Source organism: Pan paniscus, chromosome 21 (assembly GCF_029289425.2).
Source record: "Pan paniscus chromosome 21, NHGRI_mPanPan1-v2.0_pri, whole genome shotgun sequence".
NCBI classification, from domain to species: Eukaryota; Metazoa; Chordata; class Mammalia; order Primates; family Hominidae; genus Pan; species Pan paniscus.
In genome coordinates, this window is record NC_073270.2 from 69,682,200 (window position 1) to 69,708,725 (window position 26,526).

Here is a 26,526-nt window from a genome sequence, read left to right on the forward strand (position 1 = left end):
CTGTCACCCAGGCTGGAGTGCAGCGGCACAATCTTGGCTCACCGCAAGCTCTGCCTCCTGGATTCACACCATTCTCCTGCCTCAGCCTCCCGAGTAGCTGGGACTACAGGTGCCCGCCACCATGCCTGGCTAATTTTTTGTATTTTTTAGTAGAGACAGGGTTTCGCTGTGTTAACTGTGTTAGCCAGGATGGTCTCGATCTCCTGACCTCGTGATCCGCCCGCCTTGGCCTCCCAGAGTGCTGGGATTACAGGCATGCGCCACTGCGCCCGGCCGGTCTTCACCTTTTTAATACCATGCCCAGTCCCAGTAAAGAGCCCGGACAAGCCTGGCATGGTCATCCTGGGCCATTCCTCATGACCACAAATGGACATGGTGATTGGTAGCTCTCCCAGAACCATTTAGTTGTGGGGCATGGGACAGTTCCCTGGAGTCAAGTTCCTAGTACCAGATAAAAACAAATGTCTGCTGGCTGGGCGCGGTGGCTCACGCCTGTAATCCCAGCACTTTGGGAGGCTGAGGTGGGAGGATCACCTGAGGTTGGGAGTTCGAGACGAGCCTGACCAACATGGTGAAACCCCATCTCTACTAAAAATACAAAGTTAGCCGGGCAGGGTGGCACACGCCTGTAATCCCAGCTACTTGGGAGGCTGAGGCAGGAGAATCACTTGAACCTGAAAGGCAGAGGTTGCGGTGAGCCGAGGTCGTGCCATTGCACTCGAGCCTGGGCGACGAGCGAAACTCCATCTCAAAAAAAAAACAAAACCAAAACCCAAAAATCAGATGTCTGCTGTAGATGCTGTTATTCCTAGGACGAGTTAATGCTTTGGTAAGCGGAAAGTTCTTGTGTGACTCGTGGCACTGTGCATGAGGATGTTAGTCACTTCCTGCAGTAGTGATGGCTCATCATGTCAACTGCATGCTTTGCAGGTGGAAGAGGAAATTGTCACTCTGCGCCAGGTCCTGGCAGCCAAGGAGAGGCACTGTGGAGAGCTCAAGAGGAGGCTGGGCCTCTCCACCCTGGGGGGGCTGAAACAGAACCTGTCCAGGAGCTGGCATGACGTGCAGGTCTCTAGCGCGTAGGTACCTGCCCCAGGCGCACCCCTGGGGGCTGAAGAGAACGGGCACCACACGTGCCCCGGCATGTGGGGGGGCGTCGTCATGCCCAGGGACGAGTTGCAGCCGTGGAGTTGAGTGGCCTGTTTGGAAGGATCCAGAGAGAGGCTCTGAGCCCTTGGCCCAGCGACTGTGCCTTGTTTGTTCAAAAAGCTTGGTGTCTACATGTGTTTTATTTATTTTTAAGTTTTTGTGTACTTTATTATTATTTTTTTTGAGACAGAGTCTCACTCTGTCGCCCAGGCTGGAGTGTAGTGGCGTGATCTTAGCTCGCTGCAACCTCTGCCCCCCGGGTTCAAGCGATTCTCCTGCCTCAGCCTCCCAAATAGCTGGGATTACAGGCGCCTCCCACCGCGCCCGGCTGATTTTGTGTGTGTGTGTGTGTGTGTGTTTTTAGTAGAGATGGGGTTTCACCATGTTGGCCAGGCTGGTCTTGAACTCCTGACCTTGTGATCCACCCACCTCAGCCTCCCAAAGTGCTGGCCACCACGCTGGCCTTTTTTTTATTATTATTATTCTTTTTTGAGATGGTTTCGCTCTGTCACCCAGGCTGGAGTGCAGTGGCGCAATCATGATTCACCGCAACCTCAACCTCCTGGGTTCAAGCAATCCTCCCAACTCAACCCCCCTCGTAGCTGGGATGACAGGCGTGCGCCACCATGCCTGGCTAATTTTTTCACGTTTTATAGAGACAGGGTCTTGCTTTGTTACCTAGGCTGGTCTCAAATTTCTGTGCTCAAGCAATCCTCTTGTTTTGGCCTCCTAAAATGCTTGGGATTACACGTGTGAGCCACCACATGCGTCTTATATACGTGTTCTAAAAAGGCAGACACACTGGCTAGTTGTCCTGGTGGAAAATGATAGGAAGACTGTGTTTCAGGGTCCAGACTTGAGAGAGCACTGATCAGGTCCTTGGCAAGAGCGGTTTTTCTCTGGTCCTTGTTGTGGGTGTGGCATGGTCACAGCCTCTGACCCAGATATGGCCATATGGGCCGGGCATGGTGGCTCATGCCTACAATCCCAGCACTTTGGGAGGCTGAGGCGGGTGTATCACTTGAGGTTAGGAGTTCAAGACTAGCCTGACCAACATGGAGAAACCCTGTCTCTACTAAGAAATTAAAAAATTTAGCTGGGTGTGGTGGTGCGCTCCTGTGATCTCGGCTACTAGGGAGGCTGAGGCAGGAGAATCTCTTTAACCCGGGAGGTGGAGGTTGCAGTGAGCCAAAATTATGCCACTGCCCTCCAGCCTGGGTGACGGAGCAAGACTCTGTCTCAAAAAAAAAAAAAAAAAAAATATATATATATATATATATATGGGACCATATGGTCCCACAACCCTAGGGACTCTGACCCTCCCCGATGACGACGTGGTCCTACGTGACGTCGTGGTCCTATAACCCTGGGACACCTGTCCCAGATGTCGCTCAGCTCTGAATTTGGGGAGTGCTGCTTTCTCACTTGGCCCTGTCCACGTGGCTTCTCTGAAACATACCCTTCAAGGTTGGGGTGGCTGTGGAATGTTTCCCAGAAGCCATGTTCCTACAGAAAGACAGAACAGTTCACGTTTCATAAATCTCACATATGAGAGGCCCATGTTTTTGTCCTAGGACGTCGTAAGTTTTGAATCCCAAGGGTGTTTTGGAGCTGTGGGCTGTGCCCTTCCAGTCCCCCACAGCAGTGCTGTTGCCCAAGAATCTCCTAGCGAGAGACCAGGGGCTACTGCCAGGTGACAGAAAAGGGAACATCAGTTCCGCTATACCCACAGCTCACCTGGCGGCCTGGGGCCTGCACAGGGCCTGGTTGAGGCAGTGGACCCCATTTTTGGGCCGTCTGTGGAGTTGATGTTCCTGCCAGCTGGTGCCTCTCTGTCTTCCCTGGAACTTCACCTGCAGTTTGATGCCTGAGTTAAAATTGTTCTTCTAAATAATTCACTGTAGACTTTCTGTTTTTAGCTATGTGAAAACTTCTGAGAAACTTGGAGAGTGGAATGAGAAAGTGACCCAGTCAGACCTGTGAGTGCCTGTATCATCAGCACCTCCTCCTTCCTCCTCTCCGCCTCCTGACACTCAGTCGGGGAAGGGGGCTGTGCACACTTGGCACAAAGCTTGCTTTGGTATTTGCTGGCTATTTTTTCTTCCTATAACTTTTCTTCTCTCAGGTAAACTATCCTTTAAACTTTTGTGGAACAGGGAATAGTAGCTGAGAGAAACTCACTCAGCCACCTGACCACACTTAAAACTCCCCTCTGCCTGATATGCGTCCCTTATGTAAGAGGCCTGCACTGGTCCTGGCTATATCTCTAACTAATAGAGCTCCTTGGCTTCCGGCAGTGCACAAGCTGGACAACACCACTTGGCCTGGGTTTGTTGGTGGCGAATTTTTGTTTGTTCTAACCCTAACCCTTTTCCCTGCTTAGCTCCAGCTGTTGGGTTCTCAGAATTCCTTTCCTCCTTTAGGGGTAGTTCTTGAGTGGAGGGCATGGTGTAGGATATGCTGGTGGAAATTTGAAATCCTCACGATCTGGGAGGCACTGCATTGTCAGAGCATCAGCCAGTGTGGATCAAGTGTGGATAGTTTTGTATGTGTGTGTCAGTGGTGTTGTTCAGAGTGACTCCTAATATTTGGAGATCCTTAAACTAGATAATAGCACTTCATGTACTTGTGCTCTGATCTGATTATAACATCTTTAAACTGAGGAGGGGAATATTTTTAAATAGTCTCTGTGGGATTTTTTCATCTGTTATTTAAAAGGAAGCGCTGTAATCGTTGCCACAGAACATGGGCAGAAAGTCCTCCCATGTTGGTCTGAAAGGAAGCGGTTGCTGCCGAGCTTGTCTTGAAGGTCCTGGGGGACCAGGCTGGCACTGTGTGCACATGGAGCCTTTGCGTCTGGTGTCACGGTGGGAGGCTGGTGTCAGGAACCCCGGGCGGTTCTCGGCATGTTGCCCCAGGTATTCCAGGGACCCGGGCGGTTCGTGGGCATGGCTACAGCAGCCAGCTGTACATCTGGGTGCTCTGGGGACCCGGGCGGTTCATGGCATGTTGCCCTGGGTATTCCAGGGACCCGGGCGGTTTGTGGGCATGGCTACAGCAGCCAGCTGTACATCTGGGTGCTCTGGGGACCCGGGTGGTTCATGGCATGTTGCCCTGGGTTTTTTTTGTTTGTTTGTTTGTTTGTTTTTTGAGACAACGTCTCGTTCTGTCGCCCAGGCTGGAGTGCAGTGGCGCCATCTGGGCTCACTGCAAGCTCCGCCTCCCGGGTTCACACCATTCTCCTGCCTCAGCCTCCCCAGTAGCTGGGACTACAGGCGCCCGCCACCACGCCTGGCTAATTTTTTGTATTTTTAGTAGAGACAGGGTTTCACCATGTCAGCCAGGATGGTCTCAATCTCCTGACCTCGTGATCCGCCTGCCTCAGCCTCCCAAAGTGCTGGGATTACAGGCGCCCACCACCACGCCCGGCTAATTTTTTGTATTTTTAGTAGAGACGGGGTTTCATGGTGTTACCCAGGATGGTTTCGATCTCCTGACCTAGTGATCCGCCCATCTCGGCCTCCCAAAGTGCTGGGATGACAGGCGTGACCCACTGCACCCGGCTTGAGCAGGGTGTTCTAGGGACCCTGGTGGGCTGTGTCTTGGGCTGTTGAACAGTGACTTTGCTGGGCAGCAGATGGTTCCTAGGTTGGGACAGTGACGGTCATCCTTGCAGTTTGGGCATCAGGCGGACGCACAGTGCAGACTCAGTCTGAAAATAGTCTTAGGAGACTTCAGTGCTGTTTTGTAAAACCAACTGACATAAAGCTGCCAGGATCCTATTTCAAATAAATAGTGTTTTAGAGAGCTTATTACAACACTCAGCGTCCCGACCCCTCTGGAGAAACCTGTGGCTCAGCATGGAAGCATATGGCCAGTGCATCACCTGGCTGAGGCCATTCCCCTGAGTTCTGTGGGGAGAGCTGTCAACTGACGGTTCCAGAGTGGAAGCGTTTCTGCCGGGAAGGCCCAGGCTGAGGGCGATGGTTTCTGCTGGGACGGCCCAGGCCGAGGGCGATGGTTTCTGGTGGGAAGGCCCAGGCCGAGGGCGATGGTTTCTGCCGGGACGGCCCAGGGCGATGGTTTCTGGTGGGAAGGCCCAGGCCGAGGGCGATGGTTTCTGGTGGGAAGGCCCAGGCCGAGGGCGATGGTTTCTGGTGGGAAGGCCCAGGCCGAGGGCGATGGTTTCTGCCGGGACGGCCCAGGCCGAGGGCGGTGGTTTCTGCCGGGACGGCCCAGGCCTAGGGCGGTGGTTTCTGCCGGGACAGCCCAGACGGAAGGGATGCGGCTTGGGAGGTGGGGCCTGAGGATGTGGCCATGGCGCGTGCTCTTCCTGGCTGGTGCCTCTCCTAGTCAGCTTCAGGAGATGGGCTGTAGATGTACCTCCACCGCCCAGAGCTCTGCAGGGGAAGGCAGTAAAAGCTCCCTGCATCCTGACTCACATGTTTGTAGATCCTTTCAGCCATTGGCGCCCTGGAGGATGGACGGGAAGGAGAACGTGGCCAGTGGGTGGAGGATAGCGCCGGTGCCTGGCCCCATGAGGCTGCAATGCGGCCACGTTCTCAGTGGGTCATGTCTGAATGCGAGAGCAGCTGTGTTCTGCGAGTGGTGAAACAATTGCCTGTTGCATTCTATTTATAGGCAGAGGTAACTAAAAACCTCAGTGCTGAGAGGGGCATCATATAGATCCTGCAGTTATGAGCTGGTTCACTTGGAGTTGTTTTGGTTGCAGGTGACAGAAAGCACGACTCAAGGTAGCATCAACCAAACAGGGAGGTGGGAGCACTCACCTGGCAGAGAAGTCCCTGCCCCCACTGCTGCAGCCCAACAGTGTGGCCCCATATGGGTCTCCCTGGACTAATGGCTGTGGCCTTGGAGGTGGTGTGCTCTGGCCAGGCCTGGATCACTTGTCCATCCTGAGTGGGAGTGGGGGCAGCCCCCAGAGACAGACTCAGGAGAGGGGGAGTGCAAGGATGTCCCCCAGATGCCCTGTGCTGCCCAGGGGACAGCTCACTGGCAGTGGGACGAAACCGCTGTCTGTCCAGCGCTCTCTTCCTAGAAGGTCTTAGGAACTCCCAAATGGGTGCTGGCTGGGGTTGCCCGGCCCGGTGCTCTCAAGGAGAGCTGAAGCTAGTTATTGGGTGCAGATGCTGGCTCTGACCCCTGCCCCTTCCTCCCGGGCTCAGCTTCCCCATCTGTCATGGAGTAATAACAACCCAGCCTTCTGGTCCACTGAGGAATGTGTGTGCCTGTGTGTTTGAGGCTCTCAGAACAGGCCTGCAGCGCTGTGAGCCTTGGAAGGGGGCCTCACAGCTGCTGCCGCCACCTTGGAGGCCCAGGATGGGACTGAGAAGGGGAAGGGAGAGGTCAGAGCCACAGCTGTTGGGCAGGGACCTGCTGTAGGAAGAGAAGGCCAGGGAGGCGCTGGTGGTGGCCTCAGGCTGTGCAGGTGATGCCCGTTGTTTCCAGGGCCGTCCCAGTTTGGAGGTTCCTGTTTCTAGAGGAGGTTCCCTTGTGACCCCCTCATTTCCACACCCGAGCAATGCTGAGGGCTGAGGGGCCCCCAGGGGCTTGAGTGTGGTTTATGGCACAGCAGGGACTGATCACAGTGGCACCTGGTGTCAGTGGCCAGTGGTCATTGGGTCCTGAGGGTCCCTCAGGACCCTCCTCCTTGTGTGGGTGGCATTTACCCACCCACAGGTCACGCTCAGGACCCGCATCTCATTCCGATCCTCCTTGTGTGGGTGGTACTTACCCACCCACAGGTCACGCTCAGAACCCCACATCTCATTCCGAAGGCCGGGCACAGGCAGTTGTTTTCTCTCCAACTTCGGTTTCCCCATCCCCACTCTTAGGGCACAAATGCAGGTGCAGCTTTCCCATCCCCACTCTTTAGGCACAAATGCAGGTGCAGCTTCCCCATCCCCACTCTTTAGGCACAAATGCAGGTGCAGCTTCCCCATCCCCACTCTTAGGGCACAAATGCAGGTGCAGCTTTCCCATCCCCACTCTTTAGGCACAAATGCAGGTGCAGCTTCCCCATCCCCACTCTTAGGGCACAAATGCAGGTGCAGCTTTCCCATCCCCACTCTTAGGGCACAAATGCAGGTGCAGCTTCCCCATCCCCACTCTTTAGGCACAAATGCAGGTGCAGCTTTCCCATCCCCACTCTTAGGGCACAAATGCAGGTGCAGCTTCCCCATCCCCACTCTTTAGGCACAAATGCAGGTGCAGCTTCCCCATCCCCACTCTTTGGGCACAAATGCAGGTGCAGCTTTCCCATCCCCACTCTAAGGGCACAAATGCAGGTGCAGCTTCCCCATCCCCACTCTTAGGGCACAAATGCAGGTGCAGCTTCCCCATCCCCACTCTTTAGGCACAAATGCAGGTGCAGCTTCCCCATCCCCACTCTTAGGGCACAAATGCAGGTGCAGCTTTCCCATCCCCACTCTTTAGGCACAAATGCAGGTGCAGCTTCCCCATCCCCACTCTTTGGGCACAAATGCAGGTGCAGCTTTCCCATCCCCACTCTAAGGGCACAAATGCAGGTGCAGCTTCCCCATCCCCACTCTTAGGGCACAAATGCAGGTGCAGCTTCCCCATCCCCACTCTTTAGGCACAAATGCAGGTGCAGCTTCCCCATCCCCACTCTTAGGGCACAAATGCAGGTGCTGTGAGCGCTTTAGAATCCTCTGCTGCAGGTGACTTTGCTTCAGCGAACCACAGAATGTTCACATGGTTTTATGCATTTGTTATTTCAGGGAAAATCAAGGTTAAAGATGTCTTCAGAATTTGTATTTTTGGGCTGGGCACGGTGGCTCACACCTGTAATCCCAACACTTTTGGAGGCTGAGGCAGGTGGATCACGAGGTCAGGAGATCGAGACCATCCTGGCTAACACAGTGAAACTCCGTCTGTACCAAAAATACAAAAAAATTAGCCGGATGTGGTGGCAGGCACCTGTAGTCCCAGCTAGTCAGGAGGCTGAGGCAGGAGAATGGCGTGAACCCGTGAGGCAGAGCTTGCAGTGAGCCGAGATGGTGCTGCTGCACTCCAGCCTGGGCTACAGAGCAAGACTCCGTCTCAAAAAAAAAAAAAAAGAATTTGTGTTTTTGAAACTAAATGTAGCAGGTCATTAGTTACTTATAACTGGTGTTTTATTAATAAAAGAAGAAAAAATTTAAAAACAGCCATGATTCCAGCTGCACGGAGCCTGGATGGGAAAGTGCATCCTCTGGGCTGGGCACGGTGGCTCACACCTGTCATCCCAGCGGGCTGGGCGCGGTGGCTCACACCTGTCATCCCAGCACTGCGGGAGGCCGAGGCGGGTGGATCACCTGAGGTCAGGAGTTCAAGACCAGCCTGGCCAACATGGTGAAACGCTATCTGTACTAAAAAGACAAAATTAGCAGGGCGTGGTGGTGGGTGCCTGTAATCCCAGCTACTTGGGACGCTGAGGCAGGAGAATCTCTTGAACCCGGAGGCGGAGGTTGTAGTGAGCTGAAATTGCACCACTGCCCCCCAGCCTGAGTGACAGAGCGAGACTTTGTCTCAAAAAAAAAAAAAGAAAGAAAGTGCATCCTCTGGTAGGCCTTGGGCCGGGGGCGGGCATGAGAGAGCTGCGCTGGGATGCGCTGCCAGGGCACACTTGGTGGGTCACACACTCTTGTCAACTGTTTGGGGGCTGGAGAGTAGTAGCACTCAGCTCACACGGGCTTTCTGCAGGGAGTGGTGGGAGGGCCTGTGAGTAAGGGCTCCGGAAGGCCCATCGTTGGGACCTGGTGCCGCCAGTGGGAGCAGGAGGAGCCTGTGCCTTCTCTGGCGCCAGTCATCCCAGATGCCACTCAGGTCTTGGCTGGGTTTGCCAGCTCTCCAGGTTGGCACTGGTAACGCCGAGATGGTCCTGGGAGCCCGTCTCCATTCAGCCTCGAGTTCCCTGGCTTCACGGAGGGAGGAGCCGTGATAAGGTGGCTGTGGGTTTGCATTTTGGACTTTGTTACATCAGAGTCTGCTGTGTTTTGTGTTTATGGTGGCAGCTGGATGAGGGCCAGCGACTTCAGGTGTTGACTGTCATGGTGGGCCCAACAGTATCCCTGCAGCCACAGCATCCTGCCTGCTGCCCTTTGCCTGTCCTGCAGACGCCAAGGCCCTAGAGCTTTGCTTTGATGGGATGTACCCATGTGGGTGGACACTGGAGGGAGCTGGAGGGGATAGAAGCGGGGCCTTCACTAGGGGCCAGGACAGACCCTTGCACTGTCAAAAGAGGCCTGGGAATGGAACTGTCCGATGTTCTGAAGGCACACGGGGCCCCGTCGTCTGGAGCAGGGGCACCTTGCGGGCTGCATGGCCACTCTGTGACGCTCGTTCCCCACAGACATGGTTGAGCTTGCATTTTCTCCCCTCAGCACAGTCTCATTTGGGAAGAGAAAAGGGAAACTTGCACGCATGGGCCGGTCAGGGCACTGAGAGGCCTTTCTGCTCTGGCACTGCCTGCCAGGCGTGCACCTCAGGGGGCCCGTCCGCTCTAGCAGGCAAATGGGGCGTGTTCTCTGTAGTCAGAGGGGCTGTGAGAAGACAGGAAAGCGAGCTTAGTGGGTATCAGGCAAGGGGGTGAAATTGGGTTGTGAGATGAGAAAGCAGCGTCATTGCAGGGCTGGGGGGCCGAGACTCGGCAGGGTCGCCGAGAGCTCAGTGAGCGAGCAACGCACAGGCGGCTCCTCACCGCAGGGGCCTCTGGGGGCCGAGGGGCTCTGGGCCTGCACCCCCTCCGTAGACACCTGGCGAGTGTCCACCCCTTGGCCCAGCTCCTTTCCTCAGTTTTCCTCGGGCGTGCTCCCAGTGCTTTGTTTGCTTGGCTGTGGGTGGTAACCCGCCCATGCTGTCTGGTTGATTTAACTGGTGTGTCTTCCAGCTACAAGAAGACTCAGGAAACTCTTTCACAGGCAGGACAGAAGACTTCAGCTGCCCTGTCCACAGTGGGCTCTGCCATCAGCAGGAAGCTTGGAGACATGAGGTGAGACGCAACCCTGACTCTGCTGCCCTGAGACCTGGCCAGGAGTGAGGTGAGGTGTTGGAGGTGCTACAGGAAGCCTGCCTGGAGATCAGGGCTCAGATGCACTGGCTCAGGGATGTGGCCATCCATCATGGCCCCGACCAGTCTGTGTGCAGACCCTTGCCTGGGAGGTTCGTCCATCCCCGTTGGCTGCTTTTCTGCCGTTGCTGTGTTCTTCAAGGAGGGTTGGCTGCCAGTGCTGTTGGGTAACTTGTGGTGCTCGGGGTTGGTGAGGGAGGAGTCTGCACCTTGAAGCTTCACTGAGAGGCAGCGACTCCAGCCCGGGGGTCAGAGTCAGGTCAGCGTGGGATGGCAGTCCTCCACCATCTCTAGGACAGGGGCTCGGTGTGGTACTTCCTCAGGTTGTTTCCCAGGTCTCAGAAAGTACAGTCAGATGCCAGGAGGCCCTGAATGAGCCTTCTCTCCCAGAGGCTGGTGAAAGCCTCCTGGTCGTCAGAGGTCCCTCAGCAAGCAGGGCTGGGGCCAAGGAGTGAGCAGGGGGCCGGCGCTTTGTGGCTGGCATGTTTGCTCTTCCTTCCCTGTTCTAGGCTCCCTGACTACAGCATGGTGATGAGGGGATTGAGCCAGAAGCCTGGGTATGATGCTTGGCTGGGCTACCTCCTGGCTGGGCACCCCAGCTGGGCCTCGGGCACGCCTTCTTTCACAGGGGTTGTAGGAGTGGATGATACAGGTTGTCACCATCAACAGCATCCTGGCCCCAACTTCTGGGTGCTGCTGCCCACCCTGCCCTGACCCCTTTCCCATTCTCAGAACTGGTCTGCTGGCTTTTGGATCTCAGGGAGCGCCTCCCTGTAGCTCTGACCCAATCCTGGCAAAGATGGGTGCAGGCTTCCTAGAGGACCGGTGTGTGGAGCACAGTGCTGACCCCACCCAGCCCTCCCCTCTTCCCCTCTTGTGGCCTCTGCAGGATTCAGAGATACGTACATCTCCTGCTGGGCTGCCTCCCTGCCTCCCTGCCTGCCTGCCTGCCTGCCTGCCTGCCTGCCTGCCTGCCTGCCTGCCTTAGGTTAGGTGTGTCCTGCCTCCCCGCCTGTGGTTGCCAGGTGGGGGTCGTCCTGCGCCAGTGCTTTCCCCTGACCACTAAGCCACAGGCCGGGACACAGACGGCCACACACACCCAGGGACCCACCCTGCCAAGCAGAGGGGATGGCCACTGCCCAGGAGCTGTGCCCACTTTTATTTTTGTTTTTTTTTTTTGAGGTAATCTACCTTCCCATCCCTGCAACTTCTATTTCGAGAAGTTTTAAACCTCTGGAGAAGCTGCAGTCATCACTACGCAATGTGTGTGTTTCCTCTGTGCACCCTCACACGCCCAAGGCTCCACACTCCCCAGCAGCTGTGACTTGGGGGGTCCTTGTGGGGCACCCTACAAATGCAGGTCTTCCCTACCACTGCTGAGCTTTGGACCCAGGAGGGACCCCCTGAGTTTCAGCTGAACTCAGCCTCGCAGGGCTGTTTTCTTCCCGAAAATGCTGGTCTCACCACAGAGCATCTTCAGGAAGTAACAGGTGTTTGTTGTGCCTAAATTATGCCGGCCATCAGGAGGCGTTTGCCCACTCTTAGTGTCCACACTCCCTTTTGAGTTTGTTCAGAGCATCGTGGTGGAAATCCAAGGGGCACGTGGAGCCCTTGGCACTGATTGGAATAGCCGTGCACAAGCCAGTCCTGGGGTTTTGATCTGGGCATTTGTTTGTATGGCCTCTTTTTCTCTGGAAGCACAGGGACATGGTCCTTGTTCTCTGTCTGCTCCTCCTTCTCTGATGGGGAGAAAGGCTTTCGCTCTCTGCTCAGTCCTGGGGTTGGCAGCTGTCCCCTGTGTCGTGTAGCCTCAGGGCATGGCTGGCAGTGAGCAGAGTTCCTGTTGCAGTGACGCTGGCACAGCTGTCAGTGTGCCCAGCCACACTGTGCCACGTGTTTGCACGTGTGCCCTGGTACGTGGGGCCAGCTGGGTGAGCGGGGCCTCAGGCTGACCTGGGACGAGCCAGCTCGCTCCAGTTGTCTGGCCGTGTTCACGGTGCCCGTGGAGGGTCCTGTTTGCTGGTGTGTCTTGCCCTGCTTGCTCCTCCGTTTATGTTTGTAGTGGTGGTGGGAACTCTGACGTCTGGAGCCCCTGGTGTATCCCCATCATCTCCCCAAGCAGTCACAGGTGGTTTCTGAGGTCTGGGCCCATTCACCTCTTGACTTAGAGACTGAGGTTAAGAGCTCACTACTTCCTGAAAGTGAAAATTGGGTTCTGGGAGGTTTATGTCATGAGTTCAGGGCTGGATGAACCCCGGCGGACCCCTGCTAACTCTTGGGCGGAAGCCCCTCTGGACAGCTGCCCAACGCCCGTGTCCATGATGGGCCTGTCCCAGGGCAGCCCCGGTCTGTGAGGCCTTTGATGTGCCCTGGGGCATGGGTGATGGGGATGGGAGGAAGGGAACTGGATTCAGGTCAGAGTGCGGGGTTTACACCAGGGTCAGGTCACCGTCTGACTCCGTGGTCTCAGATGAGGCATCGGCCCTCTCAGGACCTCGGGCGAGTTGAGTGTTTCTCAGTTCTTCAGTGGCTCCCTCCGTGTCGGAGTGGGCCTGGCTGCAGTGAGTGGCAGCAGCTGCCCTTGGACACACAGGTTTCCAGGTTGGCGTCTGCGGGCATGGATGGAGCGCAGAGCAGAAATGCTCGGCGCCAAGGGTGTCCCACATCCTCCCATGGTGCGTGTGCTCCCTCAGCTGACGTGATTTGGGGAACACGGGCCGCTCTCGTTCTGTGGAGCTGGCCAAGCCCAGCTGTCATGCTGTGGCACATTTCACACCTTTGTGCTGCTGGATGGGGCCGGTTGTGCTCCAGGTGCTGTGGCTTCTCCAAACAGGTGTGCCTTGGGGCATAAGGCGTGGACAGGGTGTGGACCCAGGGGCCTCTTGGGCACAGCCGTGAGGCTGAGCAGTTGCTAGTCATGAGTTTGCGAGAGCCTCCTGTTGAGTCAGGACTTGAGGAGACTGGAGACAGTGCTGCTCTCCCTGGTGGTGTGCGGACTGGAGGAGCCATCCTGGAGGGTCTTCCCCTGCTGGGCCTGACTGAGCACGAGCAGGGGGCCTCCCCTGGGGCTCCCCGAGGAGGGCTGTGAGTGGGTGCTGGCCTCCCTTGCTTACACTTCGTTTCCTCTTCTCTCCTGCTGCCACCTTCCAGGGCTCATCCATTTTCACACTCCTTTAGGTAAGGCTGAGCCTGGACACACCTGCGGAAGACTTTTCTCTGAATTGGGGCAGGGTGGACTCCGGCAGGGCCCATGGGCGGCTGTGCTAGTAGAGGGCAGTGAAAGTGGGATCACCCCTTCCAGGACAGCAGTGCCAGCCAGGCGGTTGCTGCATCTCAGGGAACAAAGCAGCAGCGTGGGATTGACGCAGAGGCCCCCCGGAACCCCCCGGCCCTTCTGTGTCCCCTCCTCGTGCTTCCCACCAGGCTCACAGGCCGCCTGCTGCCGGGTCTGTGAATAACTGGCCTGGCGTCCAGGCCTGAGTTTACTCCTGAAAAGGAGCCTTTTTTTTTTTTTTAGACGGAGTCTAGCTCTGTCGCCCAGGCTGGAGTGCAGCAGCGTGATCTCGGCTCACTGCAAGCTCCGCCTCCCAGGTTCATGCCATTCTCCTGCCTCAGCCTCTCCGAGTAGCTGGGACTACAGGCGCCCGCCGCCACGCCCGGCTAATTTTTTGTATTTTTAGTAGAGACGGGGTTTCACCATGTTGGCCAGCATGGTCTCAATCTCCTGACCTCGTGATCCGCCTGCCTCGGCCTCCCAAAGTGCTGGGATTACCGGCGTGAGCCACTGCGCCGGGCCCTCAAAAGGAGCCTTTTCACATGGGAGGGCTGTGCCGACTCTCACCACCTTCCTGTTCAACATCTGTCCTGTTTCCTTGTTTTCCTTCAGATGGAGTTTTGTCTTGTTTATTACCCGAGAGCCCGTAGGTGTGCCTCCCAAAGGGCCCTCCTGCAGACCAGAGCAAGCTCCTCTAGGCCAAGCCGGGGCGCCACCAGCACGTGCCCTTCTGCTGGAACCGGGAGGTCTAGAGCCAGGCCCAGAACAATCTGTGATTTCTTGTGTTTTTACTTGACTTGGTGGTTTCTCTTTTGCCAAAAGGTCCTTACTTGCCGAAGTCAAGTAAGGACATCTGAAGGCTGTTTGTACCAAATACTTTTCAAAAGCCCAGGCCTGGTCTCCTCACAGCTTCCTATGGCAGTGCTCTCCCCCCTCCCAGTGCTATGCGCTGGGCAACTTGGGGTGCCCCCCGTGAGGCCAAGGGAGGACCCTGGGGTCGAGTTTCCTTCGGGGGCATTGTGTGGAGGGGCAGGCAGCTCGCTCCAACTGCTGGGAGTAGGGGAATCCCAGCTCTGCCCATCCCTGCCAAGTTGGGGTTGTGTGTGGATCTTGGTGTTAACTCTTGCTTCCTTCTCTGCTTCTGCCATGCTTCCAAGCAGCAGCTACTCCATCCGCCACTCAATAAGTATGCCAGCCATGAGGTAATGTATGCCTGCTCGCTGCGGCTCCAGAGCCGGGTGTCTCTGGTGGGGGTTGGGGCGGCTCCCGCCGGTTACACCTTGCCCTTCCCATATTCCTGGATTAATTGAGGACTCCATTCCCTTGGCAACCTCTGATGGCTAAGGGCTGGTAAAGACCCCCTCTAGGCTGACGAGGAAGAGCTGGTAGGGGGTCAGGCTCTTCACCTGCAGCCTCCAGAGGAGATCCTTGTGTCAAACTGGGCCGTGTCCTTTCCAAGTCCTGACCCTGGCTGCCTGCAGTGGGTGGGGTGGGGTTCGAGGGGCTCCCACACAGATCCCGGCACGTGGGGTTCGAGGGGCTCCCACACAGATCCCGGCACGCGGGGTTCGAGGGGCTCCCACACAGATCCCGGCACGCGGGGTTCGAGGGGCTCCCACACAGATCCCGACACGCGGGGTTCGAGGGGCTCCCACACAGATCCCGGCACGCGGGGTTCGAGGGGCTCCCACACAGATCCCGGCACGCGGGGTTCGAGGGGCTCCCACACAGATCCCGGCACGCGGGGTTCGAGGGGCTCGTACACAGATCCCGGCACGCGGGGTTCGAGGGGCTCCCACACAGATCCCGGCACGCGGGGTTCGAGGGGCTCCCACACAGATCCCGGCACGTGGGGTTCGAGGGGCTCCCACACAGATCCCGGCACGTGGGGTTCGAGGGGCTCCCACACAGATCCCGGCACGTGGGGTTCGAGGGGCTCCCACACAGATCCCGGCACGTGGGGTTCGAGGGGCTCCCACACAGATCCCGGCACGTGGGGTTCGAGGGGCTCCCACACAGATCCCGGCACATAGGGTTCGAGGGGCTCCCACACAGATCCCAGCACGCGGGGTTCGAGGGGCTCGTACACAGATCCCAGCACGCGGGGTTCGAGGGGCTCCCACACAGATCCCGGCACGTGGGGTTCGAGGGGCTCCCACACAGATCGCGGCACGTGGGGTTCGAGGGGCTCCCACACAGATCGCGGCACGCGGGGTTCGAGGGGCTCCCACACAGATCCCGGCACGCGGGGTTCGAGGGGCTCCCACACAGATCCCGGCACGCGGGGTTCGAGGGGCTCCCACACAGATCCCGGCACGTGGGGTTCGAGGGGCTCCCACACAGATCCCGGCACGTGGGGTTCGAGGGGCTCCCACACAGATCCCGGCACGCGGGGTTCGAGGGGCTCCCACACAGATCCCGGCACGTGGGGTTCGAGGGGCTCCCACACAGATCCCGGCACGTGGGGTTCGAGGGGCTCCCACACAGATCCCGGCACGCGGGGTTCGAGGGGCTCCCACACAGATCCCGGCACGCGGGGTTCGAGGGGCTCGTACACAGATCCCGGCACGCGGGGTTCGAGGGGCTCCCACACAGATCCCGGCACGCGGGGTTCGAGGGGCTCCCACACAGATCGCGGCACGTGGGGTTCGAGGGGCTCCCACACAGATCCCGGCACGTGGGGTTCGAGGGGCTCCCACACAGATCCCGGCACGTGGGGTTCGAGGGGCTCCCACACAGATCCCGGCACGTGGGGTTCGAGGGGCTCCCACACAGATCCCGGCACGTGGGGTTCGAGGGGCTCCCACACAGATCCCGGCACGCGGGGTTCGAGGGGCTCGTACACAGATCCCGGCACGCGGGGTTCGAGGGGCTCCCACACAGATCCCGGCACGCGGGGTTCGAGGGGCTCCCACACAGATCGCGGCACGTGGGGTTCGAGGGGCTCCCACACAGATCGCGGCACGTGGGGTTCGAGGGGCTCCCACACAGATCCCGGCACGTGGGGTTCGAGGGGCTCCCACACAGATCCCGGCACGTGGGGTTCGAGGGGCTCCCACACAGATCCTGGCACTTGCCCTGGTGGGCTGTCACTCAGGACACTTCACGGTCTCAGCCTTCACGGAAACACCCAGAGCTGTGGTCCTTATTCTGTGCCTGTCAGGCACCACCCTGATTCTCAGGAGAGCCCAGAACTGTGGTCCCTATTCTGTGCCTGCGCCGTCAGGCACCGCCCTGATTCTCAGGAGAGCCCTGTTCTCCTTGTGGGGACTCTGGCTGGGTGTCGCAGACGTGCTGGCCTCTAGAGGCCCCGGGCCTGGGAGGGGTATCTGTTTGTGTGGGAGGGACTGAGTGGGATGGAGCTGGCCTGCTTTCTCCTCTTGTCTCCTTATCACTCTGCTGTCCCAGAAGTGTCCTTGGTCTTCCGTTCGCTTCTCTGAGAGATGTGCATGAAGAACTGCACAGACTTTTCATAACCTCAGTACAAGAGCCCAGGGTGTCCCTGTAGGGGACAGCAGAGAGGGGCCGACAGCCCCCCAACTGCACAGACTTTTCATAACCTCAGTACCAGAGCCCGGGGTGTCTCTGTAGGGGACAGGAGAGAGGGGCCGACAGCCCCCCAACTGCACAGACTTTTCATAACCTCAGTACGAGAGCCCGGGGTGTCCCTGTAGGGGACAGCAGAGAGGGGCCGACAGCCCCCCAACTGCACAGACTTTTCATAACCTCAGTACGAGAGCCCGGGGTGTCCCTGTAGGGTATGACAGAGAGGGGCCGACATCTCCCCAGCTGCACAGTCAAGGGGTTTCCAGTTGCCTTGTGTGACGTCTGGACCTGTCCCTGTGGTTTTTGGGCATGGCTGACCTCACTTTTGACCTGGGGAGTCTCCGGAATGACCTGGCTGTCTCACAGTTTTGCCATGAGATCTTGGGATGTTGTTAGGGACCCTTTGGAGGCTGGCCCTAACCCTGAGGCCCTTCCGAGTTAGGAGAGCAGCACAACCCTCTCCTCTTGACACCGACACTCTTCCCTCTCTCTTTAAAGGAACTCTGCGACCTTCAAGTCGTTTGAGGACCGAGTTGGGACCATAAAGGTAATTGTACCTGGACTGTTTGATGGTCTTGGGAAGGTGTGACCTGTTACTTACAGCAACTTGTTTATTATTAGTCATTTAGTCATCGTAGACTCACATACAGTTGTGGGAAGTAATGCAGAGAGGTTCCTTGTGCCTTTTACACAGTTCTCTCCTGTGATGACATCTTGGAAAATCCTGTAGTGCAGCCTCCCCACCAGGACATTGGCACTGACTCAGGACACAGAACGCCTCCACACTGCCCTTCCTGGTCCCCACTGCCCTTCCTGGTACCTTCTTGGCCATGCTGACCTTCCTCCCGCCCTACCCCCGGCAACCCCTAGTCCACTCTCCCTTTGTATAATTGTGTCATTTCAAGAATGTCACGTAAATGGAACGATACAGTGTGCAGCTTTTTGGCATTCACTGTCTTCATTTGGCATCGTTCTCTGGAGACCTGTTCGGGCTGGTGCCCGTCCGTGATTTGCTCCCTGTCCCTGCTGAGCAGTGTTCGTGTTACATAAGCTTTTGTAGAGCATTGAGCATGGGCCTGGGATCTGCCTTGTGTTGTGTGCTCTGTCTCAGGTTTTTCTGTCTTCATCTTTTCTCTCCTGTAGTCTAAGGTTGTGGGTGACAGAGAGAACGGCAGTGACAGCCTCCCTTCCTCAGCGGGGAGTGGTGACAAGCCCCTGTCGGATCCCGCACCTTTCTAAGCCTGTGGTTGCTTCACCCGCTGCAGAGCACACGCAACCCAGCCTCAGCATCACAGCCGCAGCTCTGTTCAGCGGAGCAGCCAGCCAGGGCGGATGAGCAGAGCCGGCCCTGAGGACAGTCCTGCCCATCCACGCGGAGATGTGGCTGCCGCGTTCGCATGAATTTGAAGAACACAGGCTTGTACACAGATGTTTTACACTCACGTTTGTAGATGAAACAGATCACTGTGCTGTCCTTCCTAGGGGTGCAGGAAGTGGACAGGGCGGAGGGTTTGAAAGAATATTGAGCCAAAGCCCAGGCTCCCTTTGGGAATCATGTTGGCCCATCAGAATGTTGAAGGATTGAAGAGTTCTAAGCATAAAATAAGTGGCATCCTCCTCCTCCTTCCCTGACTCACAGAAGGAATGCAATCACCCAGCAAGTCCTACCTGTTACACAATTTTTTATCTCAAAATGCCGAACGGGAAAACTGTCCATTTTCTGAGACCCCCAGAAAGGAAACTGACCCTCAGCAGCTGCCTGATTGTTACGCGAATCTAGCTTTAACGGAAGCAAATTCATTATTTTTTAAATGCAGTGGACTTTTCAAAAAGTTTAAATTAGGCAAAGCAGCTTTAGCCTCATAGAATATTATTTCTTTGGACTCAAGCTGAAATACAAGCCTTACATTGCCTTATGCTTTATTTCTTTCTAATTTTTATATGTATATAGATGAGGGTTCCTTAATGGTTGTGAGCATTGTGTGGAATTTTACACCTGGCCTGCGTGGCAGCCTCTTCCAGTTGAGGTGTTTTATTTCACGCACACTCCATCCCAGTGTACAAAACCTGCTTCTCTTCTCAACCGTGGCAGCTCCCGCTGGCTCCCGTGCCCTGCCCTAAAGGGCTCTTGAGCCTCTGGGAATGGGAGGGGCCAAGAGAAGGAAAACCCTGTCTTTAGCACCCTTTAAAAGAACTGTGCCCCCCTTCTCAGTGCTGCCTTTGCATGGGCCTGGCCCGACTCGCATTCGTCAGTGACTCCAACCCTCCTGCTTGCTGTACTTGGGATGAAACGACCCCACAGGTCAGGTGGAGGGTGGGGCGTGGGCATCAGCCAGGATTGCTGTTGTCTTTTTCTCAGGAGCTACAAAGATCTCTTCCCGTTACTAAATGGTCACACCCCAGCAGCCTCTGTCGCACACCAGGGCCCTGCATGTCCGATGGCATGGTCTGCAGGGGGAGCTCTGTGCCTTAGTGGCTCTTGGCAGGACACTGGGGGCCTGCCTGTGGTGTGCCCGGCTCTGCCACTCCCGGGAGGGGAAGGGCTGCTCAGCTCAAGGTGTCCTGTTCGGTAGAGCAAGTGTCCTCTGACAGCCGTGTCCCCGGACAGTTCAGACACCCTTGGGGATGGCACTCCACACACGACAGAGATGCAGGGGCCAGGGAAGCCCAGCGCTCGGTGCCCTTCGTCCAGGGTTAAAATCGGCCTGTGGGGTGTGGTGAGAAGGCAGGTTGTGCGGGTGTTGACCGATGTATCTTTTCCTTAAAGTTATTATAATAATGGGTAATTTGTCAATAAAGCATTCCTTTGGGGGAAAGTCCGCCTCGGCTTGTGTGATGTATCATTCAGGACCATGATAAGAGTGGTAAATGAACCGGCACACGGTACCTGCCCTAATGAGTCCACACCCTTGGGAGAGGCAGGCAGGGGACAGTGCTAAAGACAAAGGGCAGGTCCTCAATGCTGGGACAAGGGGAGCCAGCTGTGAGGGCAGAATGGTATATGGCCAACCTGTGAGGTCAGACCCAGCGTCTTGGGAAGAGGAGTTGAAACTGAGCCCCAGGAGGTGGAGGAGGAGCTCACCAGGCTCCAGGTTGGGCCGGGAGCTCCAGAGGCTTCGCCAGCTGCCCCTGCAAGCACTGAGCTGCTGCTGAGCACACCTGTAGTCCCCGCCATTCTGGAGGGTGAGGCAGATCACCTGAGCCCAGGAGTTCAGGACCAGCCTGGGCAGCATACCGGGATTCCATCTCAACTAAAAACAGTAGGCTGGGTGTGGTGGCTCATGTCTGTAAGCTCAGGACTTTGGAAGGCCAAGATGGGAGGATCACTTGAGCCTGGGAGTTTGACACCAGCTTGAGCATCGTAGCCAGGCCCTGACTCTACAAAAAAGTGAAATAATTAGCCGAGTGTGGTGGTGCACACCTGTAGTCCCAGCTACTCAGGAGGCTGAGGTGGGGGGGTCCCTTGAGTCCAGAAGGTTGAGATTGCAAGTGAGCTATGATCATGCCACTGCACTCCAGTCTGGGTGAGATTGAGACCCTGTCTCAAAAAAACAGTGGTAATAGTTGTAGGCTGGGTGTCGTGGCTCATGCCTGTAATCCCAGCACTTTGAGAGGCTGAGGCAGGTGGATCACGAGGTCAGGAATTCGAGACCAGCCTGGCCAAGATGGTGAAACCCCGTCTCTGCTAAAAATACAAAAATTAGCTAGGCGCAGTGGCGGGCGCCTGTAATCCCAGCTACTCAGGAGGCTGAGGCAGGAGAATTGCTTGAACCCGAGAGGTGGAGGTTGCGGTGAGCCGAGATCGCACCAGTGCACTCAGCCTGGGTGACCAGAGCGAGACTCTGTCTCAAAAAAAAAAAAAAAAGTTGTAGTATAGAGTGCTGTGCATTGGTAAAGCTGCGTGCTGGCCCTCTTGCCTCAGGTGAAGAGCTAGGCTGCATCAGACACAAGTGCGGGGAGCCTGCCGGGCGGAAGTGGGTGGAAGTGGGCGAGGTCCCACTACCTGGGCTGGCACGTGATGGCTGTCAGGGGGTCGTGTTACTCCAGGCTCAACGGCCTTCAAAGGCTTGACCTCGTTCTAGGGATGAGGGGACCATTTGGAATAACAGTGGGTACCTGAAGCCCCTCAAGTGCTGAATTAACAGGGCAAGTTTGGACTATTTGGCTCAGGTCAGAAGAGCAGCCAAGATGGCACAGGTGAAATGAAGCAGGGCCCTCCCTCAGGCCGGGCTCTGACAGCAGCTGCCACAGGAAGGATCCACCTGCCGCTGTGCAGGACGTTTGCTTCTGCGGGTTAGACAAGTGCACGTGTGACTCCAGGACGTCCCACGGTGGTGCAAGGGCTGCTTTGTTGTTAGGTGTTTTAAGGTAATTTACAGGATTCTAAAGTCAAAACTGGATGCAAAGCCATGCTCAGAAACAGGCTCTGCTCCCCACCCACCCTCTGCCATGACTTACTGCTCATCCTCCCAGTGTGTTTCACGCAAAAGCAAGCACATATGAAGGTGTGTTCTCATTCCCTTCCCTTCCTCGGTCAAACAAAGGCATACAGTGTTCTGCACTTTGCTCCTCCTTCCCAGCAACACGCTCCAGAGTGCTCACTGCATCATCTGCACAGACTCTTAAGGGGCGGCTGGGCGCGGTGGCTCACGCCTGTAATCCCAGCACTTTGGGAGGCCGAGGCAGGCAGATTACCTGAGGTCATGAGTTTGAGACCAGCCTGGCCAACATGGTGAAACCCTGTTTCTACTAAAAATACAAAAATTAGCCAGGTGTGGTGGCGGTGCCTGTAATCCCAGCTGCTCAGGAGGCTGAGGTAGGAGAATCATTTGAACCCGGGAGGTGGAGGTTGCAGTTAGCCGAGATCACGCCATTGCACTCCGGCCTGGGCGATAAAGCGAGACTCTGTCTCAAAAAAAAAAAAAAAAAAAGAAAAAGAAAAAGACCCTTGAGGGGGAACCTCCACTCTGCCCCTGGTCTGGCGCTTTGCATGTATCCATTCCTAGTCTTTGGAGTTCCCATTGGAAAACTACTTTAGTGGGAGCACCAGTCTTCCTTTGGAGGTCAGAGGTAGCTGGGCTCACCCCAGATGTAAGAGCAGGGAAAGTTAGGTGACCTCGAATTGTATGGTACATAAGCCCCAATATAGCAGGGAGCTGGTACCAATAAAGGGTGAAATGCACTATTGCCGCCTGCAGTCAAGATTTACACTAATTTATTTTGGAATGAGTTCATGTGTTCTTCATTTATTGAACAGATACTGTAACTGCCCTGCGGGTAAGAGTCTGCTAGGTTTTGTGGGGTACAAGGGTGAATCTGATGTGGACCCAGTGCTCAAGGACTTTGCAACCCATTTGTTGGGGAAGACAGATTCCCCTGTCACTGGCTCGTGTTTGACGAGGTGAAGCGCTTGGAGAGCTTCGAGGATGGAGCAAGTGGAGTAAGTGGACCTGAGGAGCGGGCAGCAATGCCTGAAGGCTCAGTCCCCTCTTCTCAGAGTGAGGGTAATGGTATCTGCCTCATCATATTGAAGGGCTTAACCTTATAAAGCACTTAGCACTGGGCCTGATGTATCAGAGGTAAACATCAGAGTCTTCCCAACTGTAGCCACTGTCAACTTTCCTGTCTTCTTTTTTTTTTTTTTTTTTTTTGAGACAGGGTCTCACTCTGTCGCTCAGGCTGGAGTGCAGTGGTGCAATCTCAGCTCACTGCAACCTCCACCTCCTGGGCTCAAGCGATGCTCCTGCCTCAGCCTCGCGAGCAGATGGGATTTACAGGGGCATGCCACCACGCCCAGCTAATTTTTGTATTTTTAGTAGAGACAGGGTTTTGCCATGTTGGCCAGGCTGGTCTTGAACGCCTGACCTCAGGTGATCCGCCCACCCCGGCCTCCCAAAGTGCTGGGATTACACGTGTGAGCCACTGTGCCCGGGCGTACCTTCCTGTCTTATTTTCTCCAGGCAGGCTGGAGTGTTCATGGATAGATATATGTGTGATAATATACTTTTTACATATCATGCATCGTGCTCATTTTAGTTTCAGGAGTTCTTTGCTCCTGTGTAGCCTTTCTACACATTATCTTTCTTTTTTTCTTCTTTTTAAATAAGAGATGGGGTCTTGCTCTGTCACCCAGGCAGGAATGCAGTGGCACAATCATGGCTTACTACAGCCTTGACTTCCCACCCGATCCAGCCTCCTGAGTAGCTGGGACTACAGGGGCATGCATGCCACTGTGGCCGGGCCAATTAAAAAAAAATTTTTTTGTAGAGATGGGGGTCTCACTATGTTGTCCAGGCAGGTCTCAAACTCCTGGGCTCCAGTGATCTTCCTGCCTTGGTCTACCAAAGTGCTGAGATTCCAGGCGTGAGCCATGGGTCCCGTTGTATACATTTCAGTAACTATATTATTCCATTTGAGTGCTCACTTGTGCAGTTGGGCAGGTTTCCATTCTCGCTATTAAAAATAGTGCCTTCATGAATATTTCAGTGCATATACCTTTTTCTGTATTTAGGAATATTTTCTTTGGAAGAATGTCCCTAAAGTGGAACTGCTAGGTCTCAGAGGGACTCATTTAAGGCTGGTTCATTCATTCTTGCAGCTCCCAGCACAAGTGGAATATAGCTTCAATCTGAGATCGGTACCAGGCCCATTTCATTCTCTCATCCCTCCAATTCTGGCCTGAAATATTTCATTCTCTTGGAATCTATAGTTGTAGATATGAACCTGGCCTTTCTGCTTCTTGGGTTCCATAGGCCTTTTCTTGCTGCCTGCTTGATGTTGCGCAGCTTAATGACTGCTAGGAGGCTTCCCAAGCTCTGACACTTCCAGGCTGTGAGACTGGAACAAGCTTGGCAATTCAAGACCGGCATTATGGCAGTGAGTTATGAGGGCAGAGGAAGGAGGCCAGAGCGTGTTGAGAGAGAATTTGGGTTTCACGCAGTGTGTCATGGGAAGCCTTGGATGCCACTGGGTTTGTTTTAAAAAGATGACCGCACTGAACTCAGGTAAACGGGCAAGGGTGGAAGCGAGGAGGCAGGAGCACCGGCCGCAGAGGTCTGGGAGCTTCTAGGATGGGAAGTGGCCCAGGCAGCCCACGCGGGGCAGGCCGTCAGTGAGTGGCGGAGCGCCTGCAGTTACAGGGACAGGGAAGGGTGGCCGACGGGATGGGCAAGGGCAGAGGGAGGTGGAGTGGACGTTCGTCGTCCTGCCTCTCCACGCTGCTGTTTGGAGATGATTCCGGGAGGGTGGGAGGGCGCTGGCGACGGCATTTCAGTGGTTGGACAGGAAGGAAGGAAGGACGTCCCATCTCGGCGCTCCAGGGGTGAGCAAATGTCAATCCCAGGACGGTGGCTCCGGGTGGGGGCGGGGGCGACGGTCCGCAGCCGTCTCCCACCAGCTCCCTGTTGAGTTCTTTGATGAGAACGATTACGTTTTCTCAGTCTTACTTAAAGCGCTGAGTAAACTCACCTGCAAGACCAGCAAGCCCTGCGCTTCTCTTTCTGCGCGGTTCCCCGCAGCACATGGCGTGTCCACCCGGGACCCACCTGCGGCCACCTGAAGACTGGGAGGACTGGCTCCGCCCCCGCGCTTCGTCCCCGCCCACTCATGGGCGGAGCCTCCACAGGGCGCCTCGGCCCCGGGCTGTCACTCGGGACTCCGCCCCTTCATGGACGGAGCCTCCGCTCGGCTCTCTGAGCGCATGCGCAGCCGGTCCCACCCGCGGCTCCGACACGCCGGAGCCCACGTCCTTCCGGGAGCGCGCGCGCCGGTGCGGGTGCGTGCGTGAGCGTGCTCGTCTCCGCTGCCGGTGCTGCACCCGCGCCCTCTGCCACCGCCGCCGCCGCCCGGGGTCTCCAGGCTGAGGAGTGCGTCGGCCGCTGCCCAGCAGCGCCGCGAATCGGAGAGCGGAGCCGCGGAGCCGGCGGGAGGGCGGGCGGGCGGGCGGACGGGCAGGTGAGCTCGCTGCGGGTCGGGCGGGCGGGTCGGCCCACGTCAGGCCCGGGCAGGCGGGCGGGCGGGCGCGGGTGGGGGCGGGGGCGGCACTCCAGAGCCGCAAATGGCGGCGACCCCCGGGCCGGGGCTGCGCGGGCGCTCGGGGCCGGAGCTGCTGCGACGCCGCGGCCTGGGCCGGGGCGGGGGCGCGGGAAGGTCGGCGCCGGGGCCTGCGGGAGCCGGGCCGGGCCGGGCCGGGGGTCTGAGCACCGTGGTGGGGGTTGGGGCGGCGCTCTCCGCGGGTCTCTCCGGGCCCGGACGCCCCCTCCGCTCCCCCAGGTCCCCGCGGCCGCCCCCAACCCCCCGGGGTCTCCTCTCCTGCGGGAGGACTGGAGAAGCTGGGCCATCGCTGGTCTTAGGGAGGCAGATAATTTAGTCCCTGGGTCGTTGTGTTTATAGCTCGGGGAATTGAAAATTGTTCTGTAACGCATCGTAAATTAATCTTTCCGACGTTGTAAATTCCAAAAAGCATTTGGTTTGTTAGAAAAAACCTGTTTTATCCGCTTTATAAAAACATTTGAAGCCATGCTTTATATTGAACTCTTAAGGAGAGTATTAGGAACTCATCCGTTCAGGTTCTAACTTGTTGGTGTTAAGTGTCTGGATTAAAGACTCTCTTTTTCGTGTGCCGAAGCCATGATTTCTCAAATTCATTCAGTTGTGTCATACAGGAAAAGGAAGCAAAAATTTCAGCTTTATTTTTGTTTTCCGGCTTAGGCTTGGTTGGGAAGATTTGATGGTGGTTAGACACGTCTGCCCTTATTTGCCTGTTTAGAAAAACCTATTCTAATGACAAAAACAGTTATATTGCTCCAACTATTGTCATGGTTACCTGAAGGCAAAAGTTTACTCAAAGCTTCTGAGATTTTATGTTCGTTTATTTGCTTCTCTTTTTAAAAAATGTCAGCTGAGTTTCAGGAATGAGTAGTCTGTCAAACAAGAGATGAAATTAGAAGCCTGGATCTAAGGGCTTTGGGGAAGTTTCGGTTGAGTTCCCCTTTCACTTGTGTCGGTGCTGTAGGACTCGGGGTGGCTCCAGCTGGCGTCTGGCCCAGCAGAGAGCTGTAGGGGCCCGCTCTGGTTGCTGGCTGTGTGGACTCTGAGGGACACCCCTGGCGAGGGTGTTAATGAGCCTGCAGCGTCTGAGTCCACCCACCCTCAGACTGGCCCCTGACTCACTCTGCACCTGCCATATCAGCCTCCTTGCTAGTTCTGAACAGAGCCACATGCTCTGTCCTTGGATCTTCCTGGAATGCCTGATTCCTTAACCCCCTAGCCTGGCGACTGCCTGCCTGCCTTGCCACCCAGTTCCCTTCCTCGCTTAATTTTCCCACAGCGCTGAATCCTCCTAGTGTCCTGCTTAATGCATTTATCATACTTAATATTTTACTGTGAGTTAGTAAGGTCCGTGGAGAGAATGTTTTGTGAAAAAAACAGTTGCTGGCACATGATCTGGGCCCAGTAAATATTTGTT

General features: G+C 56.2%; 2 protein-coding genes across 11 annotated transcripts in view; both read left to right on the forward strand.

Moving 5' to 3' along the window:
- TPD52L2 (TPD52 like 2) overlaps nt 1-19,876 on the forward strand; it is a 28,808-nt gene extending 8,932 nt beyond the window's left edge. The window contains exons 3-9 of one of the 9 annotated variants that reach the window (XM_034952141.3): nt 931-1,079; nt 3,069-3,128; nt 10,061-10,162; nt 13,391-13,417; nt 14,672-14,716; nt 17,559-17,607; nt 18,204-19,876. In XM_034952141.3, the coding sequence (XP_034808032.1) occupies nt 931-1,079; nt 3,069-3,128; nt 10,061-10,162; nt 13,391-13,417; nt 14,672-14,716; nt 17,559-17,607; nt 18,204-18,299 (528 nt within the window). In that variant the 3' untranslated portion in view covers nt 18,300-19,876. The remainder of the gene's footprint in view (nt 1-930; nt 1,080-3,068; nt 3,129-10,060; nt 10,163-13,390; nt 13,418-14,671; nt 14,717-17,558; nt 17,608-18,203) is intronic. The other 8 variants (XM_008962296.5, XM_034952142.3, XM_034952143.3 and 5 more) reach the window with 8 other exon arrangements.
- Nucleotides 19,877-24,807: 4,931 nt separating this feature from the next.
- Nucleotides 24,808-26,526, forward strand: part of DNAJC5 (DnaJ heat shock protein family (Hsp40) member C5) — a 41,061-nt gene continuing 39,342 nt past the window's right edge. Inside the window, exon 1 of one of the 2 annotated variants that reach the window (XM_034952118.3) lies at nt 24,808-25,013. The gene's annotated coding sequence lies outside the window, so the exon portion shown is untranslated. The remainder of the gene's footprint in view (nt 25,014-26,526) is intronic. The other variant, XR_004669490.3, reaches the window with a different exon arrangement.